Source organism: Acipenser ruthenus, chromosome 1 (assembly GCF_902713425.1).
Source record: "Acipenser ruthenus chromosome 1, fAciRut3.2 maternal haplotype, whole genome shotgun sequence".
Classification (NCBI taxonomy): Eukaryota; Metazoa; Chordata; class Actinopteri; order Acipenseriformes; family Acipenseridae; genus Acipenser; species Acipenser ruthenus.
Window position 1 is genome coordinate 72,109,173 of NC_081189.1, and position 18,847 is coordinate 72,128,019.

General features: G+C 39.5%; 1 protein-coding gene across 1 annotated transcript in view; it reads left to right on the forward strand.

Annotated features, from left to right (window-relative positions):
* LOC117420450 (ADAMTS-like protein 1) overlaps window positions 1-18,847 on the forward strand; it is a 245,210-nt gene that overhangs the window by 184,482 nt on the left and 41,881 nt on the right. Inside the window, exons 3-4 of the mRNA XM_059029130.1 lie at window positions 3,370-3,497; window positions 14,005-14,050. Of these exons, the coding sequence (XP_058885113.1) occupies window positions 3,370-3,497; window positions 14,005-14,050 (174 nt within the window). The remainder of the gene's footprint in view (window positions 1-3,369; window positions 3,498-14,004; window positions 14,051-18,847) is intronic.

Genomic DNA, 18,847 nt, shown 5'->3' on the forward strand with positions numbered 1-18,847 from the left:
TGAGAAACTTGTAATGCTAAGCAGTTCACTTTTTTTACTTATTTATATCCTTTTTATATTTAATTAATTAATGCTTGACAGTAGTTTTGTTTCTCCTCTTCAATATTATTTGTAGGACTCTACAGACAGTGCAAAGTGGAAAGTACTGTAAGAACCCCTCGGTGACCCAGTTCTCATTTGATACAATGGACAACTGCCTGACACAGTATAGCAGAAATGTAATGGTTGTACATGTAGATCGTGTGAAATGATGTCAAACCCTAAGGGACTGTGCTGAATGATTGGGCCGGAGGGAAGCATGCTTGCTTCTACTGCGTCGGTATGGGTGAGGTGGTGCTGAACCACAGACTCTTTCTCTGTCTCAATTCTGCAGTGATAACCAGTGAGGCAGATAATGAGCCGTGACCAAGGCCCATATTCTGGGTAATTAACAAACAGTAAAGCTAGGAAGCGGCCAGCTGAGGACAAAATCGTTGTGATTCTTGAAAGCTGTCCAGCTCGGAGCAATGCAAGCTTGAGGTGCTGGTACACTTGAGCGTACTGTACAATTTACAAGGGCAGTGCTATGAGTTTAAAAAATAAGACGTGGTGTTTGAAATTAATGTACTGCAAAATTAGTTAGAGACCACTTAGGAGAGCCTTAAAGGTTATTCATTTCTAACTTCAGCAGGTGTTTTACTTCTTTGAAAAGAGCCACTTCTTGTGTCTACAGCTACTGGAACTATCAGTCACATCCTGCTCCAATTAGTTTGTTTCTAAATGGTATCCAGTCATAAATTATAGTGCTCTGGCATTTTCATTATTTGGCTCTGCATCTTAGACTTCTTATCTTCTTTCGTCTTCTTAAATACCTCATTTGGAGGCTGTATTTCAGTGCTCCTTGAAGTGACAAGTAACTACTGCTGTTTTAAGCATCATGCCCAACGCTAATAGCCACCATCATCGTTAGCAGCAGCTATTATCAGCCTGGAAAGACAGATTCCTGAGAGATTCCTGCTTGCTTTCTACCAGTCATAAGTCCTGTCCATAATGTCGCAGATATTTACAGTATATTATGCAAACATATTCTGACAAGCTTGTTTTTGGTATTGTCCAATAAAAATGAACCATTTGGCAGCAGGCCGCCACAATCACTTTCAACACCCTCATATCTCAAAACACTACTTGAAAGACTTTTCATAGTTATATACACACTTCTGGCAATGCTTTTGACTCTTTGGTCTAATACGGCTTCCATATTCCAAGTCATGTGGCTTCTTGGCTTTTGTATGATCGAGACTCTTCACTTTAAACAATTGGCATCAAGTCTGAATAGGGCTATTGCCCAATAAAAATGGACTTCCAGTTATAAGACCTTTTGGCTCTACCTTTTGAATATTGGCTTCAAATTTAATACACAGCTTTATTTTATGTTTTTTCTCTTTCTGAATAATGTGAATTTAGGCAATGGTGACTTAGTTCTGACATCAGATTGACTGTTATATTGAAAATAATATTTGATGAACTTTGTATGGACATATTTCTATCAGATTATGGAGGTAAATGATTACGAAGACATACTGTATGTCAGTATGCCAATCTTATATTTTTCCATGTGCATACAGTGGATGTGGGTTATGGTGATCTACTTTTTAATGTTACTGATAGCTGTCAATTTGAATCTTCATGGGATGCATTTCACTGACATATTTGTTTTGTTAGCTGGATTATTGTATTTCTCCGGCACACTGATTTAAATGTATAGGCTGATCATAGGAGTTATCAAACAAACACTGACAAAGGACTCCTAGTGGTCATTTAGCCCTAAAAACTACTATTATGATAGAGGCTGTCCCTCATTTGCAGATGAGAAGGTCCAGCATTATACTTGGATTATGGGATGAAAGTTATTATCTCAGCAGCTTCAACCCTGCTTTCTGACATTCTGACCAGTGTTAAATTCCTCTTATATTTGCAGTCACGGTTTTCTTTTTAAAAGCCAGGCCCTGGTAAAGTCTTGTATAGCTGAAGCTGTTTTAAATACTAGGAACTATGGTCATTTTAATTGATTTTGTTTTACATTTCCCTTTCAGTGATGTTTACAGTCATTCTTGGAGATTATTGATCCTGTTGCTCCAATATTGTGCTATTCGTTTGAAAAGGATAAAATCTGTTGTGCTGGTAGATCAGATTCTTAAGACACGTTCCAAGCAAGAACAAAGCCAAGTGAAATCAGACATGAAGAAAAATAATAATTACATTTCGGAACAATGGAATCCAGAGCCACTCAGAAAAATTGCAAGTGCTGTAAAAATGTTGAGGAAATGTATAAAATATCTATCAAAATGACATTTGAAGCTACTTTCTGTTAAGTAAACAGAATCAATGCGTGAGAGACACTTGCAGATTGCAAGGTTGTGGTTAACATTCATGGACTGACTTATCCTTGAACCTCTGAAAATACTTGAATTGCCATAGCTTGAAACAGTCTCGACTTCTTCTGTTTCTGCTGAGATTTCTTATAGTTTTCAAAGATGTAATTTAAATGTGTTGTAAGAATAATAAAATATAGTGATTGGTTGTCCTTGGTTACATTTTCAGTGATCTTTTTTTCAGCATTATATACACACTTCCGGCAATGGTTTTGACTCTTTGGTCTAATACAGCTTCCATATTGCAGTCATGTAGCTTCTTGGTTTTTGTATGGTTGAGACCCTTCGCTTTAAGCAATTGGCATTAAGTTTGAATAGGGGTATTGTCCAATAAAAATGGGCTTCCAGTTATAAGAATTTTTGGCTTTGTAGAGACCTTTCCAATATTAACTTAAAATTTGACACAACTATATTTTATGTTTGTTCTATTTCTGAATAATGTATATTGTTGACAATAATGACCTTATTCTGATATCAGATTGGCTGCTATATTGAAAGTAATATTTGATTAACTTTGTATGGACTTTTTTTTTTTTTTTTTACCTAACTTCAATTAAAATAATTAGAGCGATTTGGGATGGGATATTTTGAGGTCATAATCAAACAAAATCTTTATTCCCCTTCCCAGTCATATGAACGTTGGTGGATTTTACCAGAATATAAAGCTGCTTTTCACTTCACTGAATTATAACAGACATGGGTGTCCAAAACTCAAGCCCAGGGGCCAACGGCGTCCCTTGAATCTGGCCGTACACATCACAGACTCTGGACCTCTGACTTCTCAGTAACTATGTGATTTACTGTGAGTTTCGTCGGTGCCCTAATGTTGAATTGCTACCTTGCTGTATAAAGCAAGCCTTTGACCTTTCTTAGATTCTAACTATCATGCTCACAGGACCTTGAACTCTCAGTTTGTTTTATAATTTGAATAATGTGTTTTGGGTTTTTTTTTTTGCAGAGTTCACGGACTGCCCGCTCGGAGGAGGACAGGGACTCCCTTTGGGATGCTTGGGGCCCCTGGAGTGAATGTTCGAGGACCTGTGGGGGTGGAGCCTCATACTCACTACGACGATGCCTCAGCAGCAAGTAACTCACAGCCCTGTATCTTTTATCTCTTTTTAAAAGGAATTTTGTTAATCACAACCTGACACATAATCGCTTACTTGCCAATTTTAGGTCATTCTTACAAATACAGTATTTTAATTAAGTGATAATTGCTTACAGCATGCAGACATTATTGTATACTTTGTATTAATGATAGCAGATACTACTGTACAACTAATGGATGAAGGGTAGATGTATTAAAGTGTTGCACCTGTCGCAATAGTTGCAAATGAGTCGGAAGTCGAGGGTGAAATGTACTAAACAAGTGCAATGCTATGAGCGACTTTTTAGGGAAATCTTTGCGGCAGCAGTTTCTTTGACGTTCAACCTGAATATGAATATGTAATTATGAGCGTTCCTGCAGAAATTTGCAAAAATGGGGTGGAGATAGAGCAAATCACAGTTCTCAGATATTATAATGAGATGTACTAAATTGCATCAGTTTGTTAAGAACTTTTGAAAGCACGTTTTAAACAGTCGCAATTGTTGCTGTTATTTCCAGTCCACTTTTTCTCTTGCGTTGCCAGTTGTGCTCAATGCATTTTTTAACACTCATGTACCTAATTCACTAAAGGCAGGGTGCACTTACAAGCCTTAAAAACAAATTTCTGTGACATTTCTGACAACATGTTGGGAGCAATAGACTGCACGCACGTACCACTAACCCGTCCAGCTCATTCTGAGCATCTATATAGGATCTATTTTGTGTTATTTGTCTAGGCTACAAAGTAGGCCAAGTTAAAAATAATAATCATTATAAACAAAATACTAAAATCATTTATTTTCAATTTAAAATAATCTTTTATTCGCATTGTACACCAATGTGTACAGTGCAGCAGCATGATTTATTTTGTGTTACCGGTAGCCTACAGGCTACAGTAAAAAAGTGTGCTAGGTATTCATTTGATTTTACTACTGTACTGTATACTGTATAGGCCTACTGTACAGATTTATATTTTTACATAATGTAATGTGTAGCCTACACAAAATACATTGCTGTTATTTCAGCGCAATGATTTACAGTTCAAATGCATTGAGCATTATATGACTGTATGTGCGTGCGATTTTATTGTATTGTTTTTAAACCTGACACCTTATGTCAGACAAACATGTCCAGTTTAGTGAGGGGCTACTGTATGATTATGAAAAGCTTTTTGGGGGTGAAGGTGGGAGCCCCATTATAGAATCTGATGGGATTAAACTGCCTTTCATTTTTTTATATCTATAACAGTATTAAAATAGGTAAAATGAAGATGGAACAGAATGCATTGTACAGACAACGTTTATATTTAACAAAAACAATGTTATTATATCCGACACCTCCTTATGTCGGACAAACATGTCTGGTTTAGCAAGGGGCTACTGTATGATTATGAAAAGCTTTTTGGGGGTGAAGGTTGGGGCCCCACTATAGAATCAGATGGGATTAAAATTCCCTTCATTTTTTTACATATATATATATATATATATATATATATATATATATATATATATATATATATATATATATATATATATAACAGTATTAAAATAGCTTAAATGAATACGGAACAGAATGCATTGTATAGATGATGTTTACATTTAACAGAAACTATGTTATTTTTATTCTTGCACCCTTGCATGTATAGACGTTATCCTTCGGGCATCCTCTGCTGCAGCAAACCACAACTCAACTCCCGCTATTTAATGCTAGAGATCTCGCTAAGAAGACGCAACAAATATTTCACTTAGTATATTGTGGCTCTTTTCATTAACATATTTTCTCTTAGTACATATGACAAAATGTATACTTTGCGAACTGTCGCAACGAAAATGCAAATTGCGGTATGTTTGCACTGCCCATCTTAGTACAGTGTTTTAGTGCCACATGCAGACTGAATTTGTACTTTATTTGACAATTAAAAATTTATTATATGTTGATTAGCCATTTACACAAATGGTTTTTGACATCAACCTAACCCTATATAGAAACATGGATTATACAGATATTATTTCAATTAACTGGGCTTTTCATTTTTAATGAAGTGAAGATGTGTTCAACACAGCAACTTCAGTACAGTATGAAAATACTACAGGCCCTTTTTGAAATGAAGTGCAAAGGCAAATTTTCAGAGAGAAAGAAAACCGTGTTTAACGGTATAGCATAAAACTACAATTAACAGTAATTTAACAGCTCCTTCTTGACAGTTGTTGCTTGCAAGTTTTATACATTTAATTAGTTTTTTATTACTCAAAAAATGTGCTTTACATCCCATGTGTGCAATTGAACTTTGGTTCCAACTGCTGGAGCTGGGAAAACTGAGAGTTATTGCACAGTCATGGTACCTGTGGGTGGGCATGTCCACCTTAACTTGGTTTATTATCCTCTTACTGGTAAGATATTATAATTGAGTCTTTAAAGTTGCTCTTTATGGATTCATGTTTTTATATAAGGAAGAAAACATCCTCTACACATTACATAAAGAAACGCTCTCCCATTCAGTGCAAAACTAAAAAGTGAGTAAGATAGCTGGGTTTTTTTTCTCCCACAATTTATCTCAGAATGGTTCCCATTATAGAAAGTGTTTGAATATTAGGTATGGACCATTCCCCTGTAGTTTATGGCCTACCAAACCTTCTCAGACATGTCTCCTAATAGTGAAAATCAATCTTAAAATGAAACCAGCCCCTCTGGGTGTAATAGAAATACTCAAAACACATTTTATGTGACTGTTATGACCTCTGGAGGGCCACTAGAGAAACGTGTTGCGTTCCCACAAAACTGGCTCCAGTTACAAACCCCACTCTGGTCCCAAGCCTGTAATTGAGCAACAACCTTATCATGTACTGTATGTAAGAAACTGGATATAATAGTAATCTTTTACCATGCACCATGCCAAGTCACAGGCTTTTCTATGGTATCTGCTATCTTTATTGTAACCACAAAAACTGTCAATGCTTCCTTATTTTGACAGTGTTTAGATATATTTCAGTGCAGAGTTTTTGGACATCTATTATGTTTGTTGAGAGATGTGTTGGTTCTAAGTGGGTAATGCAAAAACAATAGTGTGACCGAGTTGTTTTTGTTGTTACCAATTACTACCATTTATGTTTTATACTACTGGAAAATGTGTATATATATAGTGAGCATCAAAAGAAACGTATCACTTATATTTGAGCATCAAAAGAAACATATCACTTATATTTGAGCATCAAAAGAAACTTATCACTTATATTTGGATAAAATTCACTAGATCTGATCGAAAAATGACAAACTCGGTTTTAGAGCAGGTGCAGTGACTCTGCTCCGGATTGTGAATGATCTCCTGCTCAATGCTGATGCTGGTGCTCGCTTGTCCTCCTTGACCTAACAGCTGCTTTTGACACCATAGATCAAGGCATTCTTTTTGACCGCCTTCATAAGTATGCTGGAATCTCTGGAACCTGTCTCTCCTGGATGTCCTCTTACCTATCCGGACGCATGCAGTCTGTTTTCTATGCTGGACGCAGTGGTGTTGCAAACCTGGTCACTTGTGGTGTCCTCCAACGATCTGTTCTTTGGGCCCCTTCTCTTCAATATCTACATGCTTCCCTTGGGTCACCTCATCCGCCAACACAGCCTCATGTTTCACTCCTATGCTGACGACACCCAGCTCTACTTAAAACTCAACCCTGGTAGCCTCTCTGCCATGGTATGGCTCTCAGCTTGCATTCAAAACACCGAGGCCTGGATGTCTGCCAGTTTTCTTCAGCTGAACACTAGCAAATCTGAACTCCTTCTAGTAGGATCTAAAACTCAACTTAAGAATCTAAATATAGCTGCCCTAAACCTTGGAAACTGTCTGCTGCTGCCTTCCCCCACAGTACGAAGCCTTGGTGTATTTCTTGACAGCAACCTCTCCTTTGATGCCCACATCTCCTCTGTGGTCAAATCTTCCTTCTACCATCTTCGAAAAACATCTCCAATGTCCGTCCCTACCTTTCCCTCCCAGATGCGGAGATACTTTGTCATGCATTTGTCTCCTCTCGACTCAACTACTGCAACTCGCTATATGGTGATCTCCTGGCACGCACGATAAACAGACTGCAGCTAGTTCAGAATGCTGCTGCCAGGATCTTTACCAGATGTAAAAAACTTGATCACATCACCCCCATCTTTCCCAGCTGCACTGGCTACCTGTAAAGTTCAAGATTATTTTCAAAACTCTCCTGTTCACCTACAGTGCCCTTCATCACACAGGTCCCGAGTACCTCCTCAACCTGCTGACCCGCTATGTCCCTGCCCGCAAGCTGAGGTCCTCCGACTCTGGACTGCTTGTTATCCCCAAACACAAGTGCACCACACTTGGAGAACGCTCATTTAGCTTCATGGCTCCGACTCTTTGGAACTCTCTTCCAGCTTTTGTGCGTGATGCTCCCACCGTCGCTCACTTTAAATCAACTCTCAAGACCCACCTGTTCTCTCTTGCTTTCCATGCTCTTTAAGCCTGATATCTGCTATTAGCTGCTGTGTTGCTGCTACTATTTCATGTATTATGTTACTATCATGTATTATGCACTTTCCACTATATTCAATGTATTATGCTTTTTTTTTTTTTTTTTTTTTTTTACTGTATATCATGTATTATGCAATTCTCTGTATTTAAAGTATTATGGATTTTCTTGTAACTGCATCTTGTAAAGCGCTTTGTGATGGTGGTCCACTATGCTATATAAAATAAAGATTGATTGATTGATTTTTATTGTGCTGATTAACAACTGACATCACAAAGATGCTGCAAAATGATCTGTCGATCTTGGGCAGGTATTGTGACTGTTGTTCTCCCAGTTCGTGGCCTGTCATTGGTTATACCATCTCGCCAGGTTTGAAATTGCTGGCTGTGAGCACCCAAGACGGCGAACCACAGTACGCTGCCCTAATATGCCCTCCAACATGCCGATTGCACGAAGGCGCTGCTCTCTTGACAGACGTGGCATATTGGTGTTTTGCTTTTATTCAAGCTTGCAATTCAACAGCTGAAATCACTTCATATCTAGTGTCCAATCAGCTGTCTCACTAATTAGGTGATTAAGTGCATATGCTTCAGTCATAGTCACTGAAGCGTGTCATGGTCAAGGATGAATGATCAAGTGATTAAAAAGAAACCAAAAACATTTTGACAATGTCCATCATTTATATATCTTTTTTTTTTTTTTTAAATAAATGTGTTATAATAGTGATAAGTTTCTTTTGATGCTCGGTATATATATATATTTTTAACTGATACCTTTTTGCTTCATTGATAACACTTACCATACAAGTTGTAATTTTTTGCTTGGATTTGCTCTGCTCGATGACCTGGCCAGTGTTTGTGATGTGCTTCTTCTTTATGGAAAATAATTTTGCTTTGGAAAACCCACACACATAAGAAAAAATGACTAGCATGTACAGTGACATTTTTTCCCATATACAATGGCTGCAAGCCCAATTTTACACAGGTTTACATCTTTTACACAGGTTTACATCTTTTACACAGGTTTACGTCTTTTACACAGGTTTACGTCTTTTACACAGGTTTACGTCTTTTCTCACATGTCCCATTTTAATGCCAAATAGCTAACTAACAGTTACCCACTCCTTGAAATTATAAAAGTAGAAAACTTGAATACTTAGAAGCTTTAAAAATACCCTCCTGAGATGTCAAACAGCATAGTGTTACTGGTCACTAGGTGATATTAGTGGACAGTTAAAGGAACGACAATAGTTAATAGGACTGTCATGGACAGTAGCCAGAAGCACAGATGTGATGTCATGTCAGGAATTCTCTGACACATGCCATACTGTAAAATTTGATATTGAGAACATTTTAAAGCCAGAGGGGCTGTAATATAGTAACCTTTGTGTCTGAGGGAAAACATATATTGTATTGTATATTAATTGCTCAGTGAACTAAAGCACTGAAACTCTTTGAAAAAGGGGTCCGGTGAAGACTAAATCAATTCCCCAGCAGTTGGGTTTTGTGTTTCGCAGATCAGAGCCTTATTCACGTTCCTCTACAGAGGCCCAGGTGTAGCTGTGCAGTGGTTTTAAACTCGCTATGGTATGGTCTGTGTGACAGCGAGGTCCCCAGACTGCATATACTAGCTACACACCAGTCTGTCAGTGGATTTGGAACTGAACATTAAACCTGTAGTGTACCTACACACTGGCACACAACCCCAAAGACTAGAGTCCTCAGAATGGTATGCTTCAAGCTTATCTTATAAAAGGGTAATTTTGCAGTTTTCCCATGGTTATACTATGCATTTACCATAGCTTTATTACACATTGCAATGCTTTTACTATGGGAAAAGGGACCACTCATTTTGGGTCTTCATGAGGGTAAAGAAGCTCACCAAACACCACTTTTGACCAGAGCCAGCATTGAAAATGTTGATGGCTACTAATCACACCAATGCATTCAAATGTTGAATTTTAAATTCCAGTATTCTTGGTTTGTACGAAATGTTCTAACGACATGAACATAAATACTAGGTTTATTCGAACGATTCGATTTTGTGTGCCCAGTTAATTAATTGCTATTTAGAGGCTTAACTGACAGCCCTAGAATATTTCAAAAACTAAATACAGGGCAAATTGCCAGCTCTGCAGAAACAAAACTTGTATTAGTTTCTTACTGGTTTCCCCAAGTGTCTGTAAAATCCAGCACAAAGACCATTCCGGTTAATGTGTAACAGAGAGTGGCAGTTGTGTAACACTAGGGTAGTAAACATTTGGTTTACATTGTTATGATCTAGTACCATATCCTGAGTACTGTATATAATGAGACTAATCAAACATAATAAACATGGTAAAAATAACCTAGGTACTAGCAGAGGCACTGTAATGTTTTGATTTGGTTTACCCATTTAAACAGGTGAAACAGATCTTGACCGATCAAACATTTATGGATTCTCCCCACACACAAATTCACAGAATATCTAATTTTGTTTATACTCAAAACTTATATTTGTTTTACAAGTAGATTTTCCTGTCAAAACAAGTTTTTGAAGAAGTTCTACAATATTTGTATAAATACTTACAGAGGGGAAAAAAACAGACAAGCTACATTTACTGTGCTGGCAGTAGTTACTGTGAAACACTTCACAGTATTTCCAAGCTCTGTTGAACAAAATTCGAATCAGTAATCCTGCTCCCACACCATCCAATTAAATCCCGCTGTTGCTTAAGGTATGGGAAAATTAGTGCATCAGGATTGGATTAGGAAATTAAGTTTGTTGGTGGGACTAGGCCTAGGCCATTGGGATTGTTTGTCTTAGAAAAGCAGAATGGACCTTGATTTTACTACACATCACACCACAGTACATTTTTACAGTAATTTAGAAGTTATACTATGCATTTACCATACGTTACCTTGTTTATTATTATGCTTTACTATACCTCTCTGGGATTTAAAATGCATACTTATGCTCCACCATGCTTTCACTATGCTTTTATAACACTTTGCTACACTTTGCTTTGTTTTTACTATGATGGGCACTAAAGGAGGCCAGACTGAGGCACTAAGTGCACGTGGACTATCCCATAAGCACAGTTTTAACACATTAACTTCTGGCCCTGCTGAGTGTGTGTTTGGATTTCAAATGAGACCCATTAGTGACATTTACACGGGGAACCATGTCGCCACATAAATTCACCTCTCTTCAGGACAGATATTACTTTTCAGCCCATTAGAACATTTAATGAAAAAGTGTGGCAGAAGCATGCCGACTGTAACGCTACATAATGAAGTACAGCGGTGGTCGTTGTATTCTCTCAGATGCCAAAGATAACAGATATTATGACCTCCTCTTTTTGTATCCCTTGGTCTTTTCCTTGTTGATGTATTGTTGCTGTGATACTGTCAGCTTGCCATCCTAACAAAAGCTTTCAAGGTTGCTTGTTAACCATCTAAATTATGTTTGTGGTAATTGCTGTGCTGGTTTTCAAAAGGGGTTATTTTTTTGTATTATTTAAGCCTTATGTAAATCCTTAAGATATTGAACCAAAGTGACATCTGTGTTTATTCACAGATGCTTGTTTTTACTGGGCCTGCACAAATTCACAGAATATTCTTCTTTTTTTTTTGCTTTTATAAAAAAGAAGGACAGGAACTCTTATATTTCAAATTCTGAAGTGTTAAGATGGAAATGATGAAGTTTAAGTGCTACTGATTTCAAGGGTTGCTTAGTAACCTCAAGTACCACATAACACTCCAGAGATGCCAAAGCTATAAATTTGTAGTTTACTGGAAAGGGTTTGCGCGTTGAAGTGGCTCTTGAGGCCTGTCTCAAACGAATCGAGCTATACAGAAAGTAGCTGCAGCAAATGAACTTCAACGTTGTCAGTATCACAGTTAATAGAACGGTATAAAAACTGCAACTTTACATCGTTATCTATAGTAAAAATTATGTATATATTCATATTGGTATGGTAGAAACAGGTGTCTTCCTTTCTGTTTTGATGTGATTTCTATTTCACAAGCATTGCAGCGACATTTGGAATGATTATAAATACGTCAAGTTAGAATTGCATAGTGCCCGGTTATTCTTACTGATGCCTTCTGAAAAAGAATCCCGATTCGTATGTCTTTACTCCGGTACTGTAATTATGAAAGCTTGTTATCCTGGGATAAGAAATTCCAAAGATAAATAAATAAGTTTAACTTCAGCTGCATTGAAATAAGTGATGCTGTCATTTAGCCAAGAGTTGCCTGTGTGGATCAAATTAAAGCAACAAAGTTATATTCTAAATCTATAAGCATGATGCCTAACACTGCACTACCAAAGTACATATTGTATTTAACTTTATTTTCCCTTTGAAAAGGAGTAAGCTGAAGACTTGAGGGCCTTATCTTTTATAACACACCCTAGACTCTAACCTGAACCTGAGTATTGCATAAACGAGATACAACTATAAGAACTATATGCAACTATAAGAAACTATTATGTCACGTCCCCAGTGGAACATATTAGCAGCAGATGCACTTATAATTTCCCTGAGGGTGTAGATCTTGCATTCAGAATGTCAACAACAAAGCATTCTAAATGTTTAAACCACATCATGTTCTATGAAAAAACAGATCAAGTATGTCAATATCAGGTTTTCGTCTGTTTTTTATTTAATGACTTCTAATATGTTTATAAGTGTTCGGTGGCTTCCTCAACTCAAGTTGAGAGTGTGCTTTCTCTAGCACTCTTTGCATGATGGACCTGACACAGCAAAGACAGTGTACGAGAAATATACTCAACTTGGTAAGAGGTAGCCACCGAACACTTGTAAACATTCATTAGAAGGTCACGTTTCACATAAGACGTCATTAGTACATTAGTTGAAGTGTTTGTCATACCTCAGAAATGATGGTTGTGTTTGAAGTTATGAATGCCTAGATGGCATGTGTGGTCCAGTGGTTAAAGAAAGGGGCTTGTAACCAGGAGGTCCCCGGTTCAAATCCCACCTAAGCGACTGACTCATTGTGTGACCCTGAGCAAGTCACATAACCTTCTTGTGCTCCGTCTTTTGGGTGAGATGTAATTGTAAGTGACTTTGCAGCTGATGCATAGTTCACACACTCTAGTCTCTGTAAGTTGCCTTGGATAAATAAATAAACTAATAATAATGTTTGTGTTTCCTTGGGTGTCATTTTGGCTTATGTTCCCTGTGCTGGCAGCATGTAAATATTTCCTTTGTTACCAAGGATGTGTCTGACTGTTAGGTTAATGTAATAATTGTGAGCAGCAACTATTTATATGGAAACCCTAAGTTATCCATTGTGGTGAGTGGTGTGCTCTACTATTTCAACCGTTAGTGATAATGATCCGATGATGTACCCTGGGTGGTCTTCATCTCTTGTTGCTTGGCAGGTAGTACTCCCTGTATTCTGCCCACCTCCAGTCTGGGCAACAGGTTGGTGGAGATCCTCTACTTGCTTGGACTGCCCTGCTTTCACCTTTCCCCCTCTTTCTTACAATCAATCATGTCTTACACTGGGTGGTGCTGACAGCTTTGACATGGTCAGCTGTACGTTCCCAGATCCTCCCCCCTTATGGCTAACTCTGTAATATAACAATGTCCAGACTTTACTTGTTTATAGGAAACTGGACCCCCCACACATACATACATTACTGTAAAACATTTGTTTTTGTAGTGCTGCTAGTTGTATAAGAATATACGTAGTTCTGTTGGGTTTAGTGTTGTCATTGCCCTGTGTGCATATTTGTTTACTTTATTTATAAAGGTTTTTTTTTTATTTTTTTTTAAACATTTGGTTTATTCTAAATCAGATGCTGGTATATAATATTGAGTTAAAGGTTAAATAATGGTTATAAACAGCAACAAACTCAATTTAAATATACTTTATTTTTTCTGAGAGAAATGAAAGTTACAGTTTGCGAGAGGGGATTTGTACAGTAATTTAATAGAGGCTGTGAATGCTGTATTTATGCTTGTTGCCAACTTGATGGGTAATTCTTTTTTTTGTTTCTTGTGTAGGAACTGTGAAGGGCGGAATATCAGATACAGAACATGCAGCAATGTGGTAAGTAAATGTTAAATGTAGAATTCAACTGCGAACTGGCAGCTGAGCAGTTCTGTTCCCAAATGTGCAAATGAGAAGATGGTCTCACACCATAGACAGGACAAACCTGTACATACAGTAATCCGTCGCATATCCGACTGCGGTGGGACCAGAGTAAGGGCAGATATGTAAAAAGTCGGGTGAATGAATCCTGTTTTAAATACCATTATACACAGCTGTAACAATTACTATATTCACACAATTATTGTTTTGAGATTCAGCTATTATTAGGGAGCTCCCCTAAATCCCTTGTTTAGAAAGAATCAGCGTATTAATGCTTGTAACAGGGTAGTCTTCTGCCGTGTGTGTGTGCATTTGCTGCTGAGTGACAGACAAGAGATCGAGACGGAGGTTGAAGTTGATACGCCCCGCAGGCAAACAGGATTTATTTACATATCAAGTCAACACACTGAACAGCTCACGTGACACTACCAGCAATGGCAGCGCACGGAGCACATACAACACAGTGTACGAAAACTTTGATAGGACCTACAATATCTGAACTAATGTCCTCTGTTCAATAAGAAAATAATGTTGCTAAAGAAGTTAATCATGGTGGATAAACGGCTAGGGCGGATATGTGATGGGCGGATATTTTTGATAGATTATTGTATTTAATAGTCATTAGTAAAAAAATAACTAAAAAAAAAAAAACAGTTTTGTTTATACTTTACCAGTAAAAAAATCAATTTGATTAAATAAATTGCTGTCATCCCACTTTTTATAAAATGATGTATGTACAGATCACATACTTTTTGTTAAGAAGATGCTTATTGACAAAATAAGCTGTTTTGATAACATGAGGTGGATTACATTATTTAATGCAAAGTAGGTTAGAGGTGCCATAACTGTTATTAGCTAGGTTTACATCTTGGAAAAGATGAATGTTGTCAGCAATACCAACCAATGCAATCTCAGCGCAGATAATGTTCAGCTTTCGAGTGCCAAGAATTTCAGACCAAGACCTTGCTGCTACACTGCGTGTGTGCTCAAAACACTAGTGTATATGGTGAACATAATAAAGGCCCTAAGGCCAGGAGTACTGTAACAGCTTGAATTGAGATGATGAATAATGTACACTGCATTACTCGGCATATTCCAGTTGGGTAGTGTGAGTCCCAGTTGTAAACTGGTTCCAGCCACACTACCCAGTGCATTTACCACCACCACTGATATGTTACAATGTGCTTTGCTTACTAAAAAATGTAATGCCGCTCAATGTTTAGACAGACCTGTGGTGAGTTAAAAAAAAAAAGTGTATTATTCCCAGCTATTTATTCCCAAACAGGTAAAAAGGAAAACATTGATTTAAAAAACGAGGGGTTGGGGAACAATTCTTTTCACCAAACTGTCTGTGATTTGAAGGAAACTGCTTGGGTTATTAACTCTGTGGGTATCCAGTTTGCTGCCGAGCAATATCAAAGACGAAACATCTGTTTTTTGTGAGTTTGTGAGTCTTGGCTGTAACGTTTTCGTTATTGTTAAATTGCACACATTTGGAAGAGTTTAGAGACTGATTATTCTTTATGGTTTTTTAAGAAGATATACATGCCTAGTTTATATATATATATATATATATATATATATATATATATATATATATATATATATATATATATATAATCTAGGCCTGTATATTCTTGTCAGTTGTTTTGGAGCATCTTTTGGATCCTTTCTGTATCAATCAATAAGGCAGTTGTTTCTTATATGGAACATCTGGGACTTGGACTCAATCTTAACCAGATGAATAAAGCCTAAAAAAAACGCCATGATGTTTATTTAAATGCAGGGTGTAAATGGAATGTCAGTCTTTATTAAGGGGAGAGCTCTTTTAAGTCATGTGCTGTGCTTTGGTCATTTTTCTGACTGGGAATGAGGGGGGTGAGATTAATTCCTTTAAAAGTGCCTCAGCTTATGAATAATTACTAAAGCAATATGTTTCAGCTGGTGGTCCCCCCACATAGTCATTGGGATTTATTTGTAGAACATGAGCGGATGTTGAGAACAAACCAGCTACCTCAAAAGCTGGGCCTCTGACTGACTATGTCATGAAACAACAAACCATCTAAGAGAGTGCCTTCTTGGTGCTGGGCCTAGTAACTGATATGAAAATGGAGCCCTGAGGTGTTCTGACAGGCATAGAAGTGACACTTAGGGGGTGATGTAAGGATATGGTGCAAACCCCCCATAATGCTGCCGTAAATCATGTATATTGAAATACATTCAAATGAAGAAAAGAGCATGGAATTGGATGGGATCTGGATACTAAGCAGGTGTAAACATTATAATGTGATGTAAGAATTTTTCCTTGCACATCTGCCCCCTTTTGCGCAGCACACATGGCCTCAAAAGCCACCTCCCCCTTAAAGGCCTAAAAGTTTTGGCCCAGGTCCTGGCCCCTGTCTGGAGCTACTAATGGGCCCACGGACGCCGTGTTGTCAGCGGCAATGCTGACATTGGCAAGGCTGGCTCCTTCAGCCGGGGCAATCCTGGCAGCCGAAATGCTGCTAGTGGCACCGCTGGCAGCGGCAATGCTGACAGTGGCAAGGCTGGCTCCTCCAGCAAAGGCAAACTTGGCAGTGGAAATGCTGCCTGTGGCAATGCTGGCAGTGGCTTTGCTGATAGCGGTGCAAAGTATCCAGACGTGGCGGTGGTGCTGGCAGCAGAAATGCTGCCCTCAGCGAGGGACACTCCAGCAGTGACAGCGGACACAGCACTGAAAGGCCCCTGGGCAGTGACGAACAGGCATCCCCGGGTGGTGACGAACAGGCAGCCCAAGGCGATGCTGGCTTGGCAGCCCTAGGTGTTGCAGGCTTGGCATCCCCAGGCGTTGCAGGCTTCTTAGCCCTAGGCATTGCAGGCTTGGCATCCCCAGGCGTTCCAGGCTTGGCATACCCAGGCATTGCAGCCCTACTCGGAGTAGGACAGGACAGGAGTGGTCCCTCAAGAGGTAGCTTCAGCTCCTCTGGTGGTGGAGGCGGGAGCAACAGGTGGTCTCCCTCTTGTGGTGGAGGTGGGAGCAGCAGGTAGTCTCCCTCCGGCCGTGGAGGTGGGAGCAGCGGGTAGTCTCCCCCTTGAGGTGGAGTCGGGAGCAGCGGGTAGTCTCCCTCTAACACTAGAGACAGTCTGGCTCTCCCGCAGTCACTGAGGACTGGAGCGGCTCTTCTTCGGTTGCTTGGGACTGGTGCGGCTCTCCCTCGGTCGCTGGGGACTGGTGCGGCTCTCCCTTTTTGGGCGCTGGCGTGGACATGCCTACTGCCTGTGGATCTGGAGTAGGTGTGGCTCCTCCCGATGGGACTGGACGCTGGGCGTGTTGCTGTTCCCAGGCTTCCCATCGCTCCCCATCTCTGGCCCACAGCAGGTTGATCGCCATCGGGAGGTCCTCCTGGAAGTTCACTTCAGGGTCCATCAGCCTTTCCCATATTTCCCTCAAGGGCATTGGACACTTGTGTTTCCCGCTTGTGGGCACTGGATGCTCAGTCTCCCCCATCGTGGGCGCTGGAGCTTGCACCGGCTCCTTCCCTTTCTTCCGGGGATGACCACTTATCCCCTTCTTCCTCTTCAGTGCAGGTGGCTGAAGGGGCCTGTGATGAGGCCGTATACGATGGAAGTCTCGGGCTCAGCACAGGCGAAGCACTTCTCTTCCCCTTTAAGGCAGGTGAGGCAGGTGTCCTGGTCCATCTATGCCAATGGTAAGGCCTTCAGACAGATCCACTCATCTGTGGTCTCCACCTCACCCCGATTGAAGGCTTTCATAAAGAGGGGGTCTTCCCAGGGGCATATGTCAAAGAGGTGTCCATGCTCCAAACAGGCAAGGCACCATGGATCCCCTCCTTCCTTTAACTTGCATGCCACCTGTCCATGTATACCCCCACCTTCATTTTCTCCACTCTTCAAAAACTACGCAACCAAAAAAGAATTCCGCGCAGTACACCAAGTTTGACCGGATGGCTTGTGGTGACGTCAGACCAAGAAGAGACAGACTATGGGGTATGAAGCGCTGTTGCGCTGATTTAATAATAAATAAATAGTTTAAACAGAACACAAACACTTTGTAAAAGAAAATGGCACGATGGCCAAAATAAACAGACATTTACAACACACTGAACCAAACAAGTATAGTGCTGGTTTTAAAGCCAGCACAATTAGAATTGTTATTTTATATTTTAGTTCTCTTTCACTCACATTCCACCTCTGAACACCCAACAAAGAGTGAGCGATCCATGCCTCTTTTATGCATGTCTGCCTGGGCTAGATTGCTTGTTAAATCATTCAATCAGGCCCAGGCACAGTCTGCACGTGAACTGCTTTGGGAGGGAATGAAATCAAATCTTCCCCGCCGACCTAAAACACCAGTGCACAAATATATACATACATTTTAATACTAATAAAACCACACCCTGTGCACCAATACATACATACATACATACAAATCATAAAACAACAGTAGACAATAAAAAATAAACAAAATACACACAGGAGCTGGTGTACCCCATCACAGACCACAGTTGGAATGTCTGGAGGGATAGCCCAATCCACCTTTTCCAGAGTGCTAGGCACATTTATGAATGTCATGCTGAAAAGGGCAGGCCAAATACATATCATTTCCTAAGGATACTCACATTACTGATGTTGGCTGAGGCTTTTCCAAACAACTCCATTTCATGTTGAGTGACCCCTCCGTAAGGACTCTCAGCTCTTTCTTAGAAAACTTTTGTTTCTGTGTGCCAAGAGGACTTTGCTGCCCTTCCTCTGACA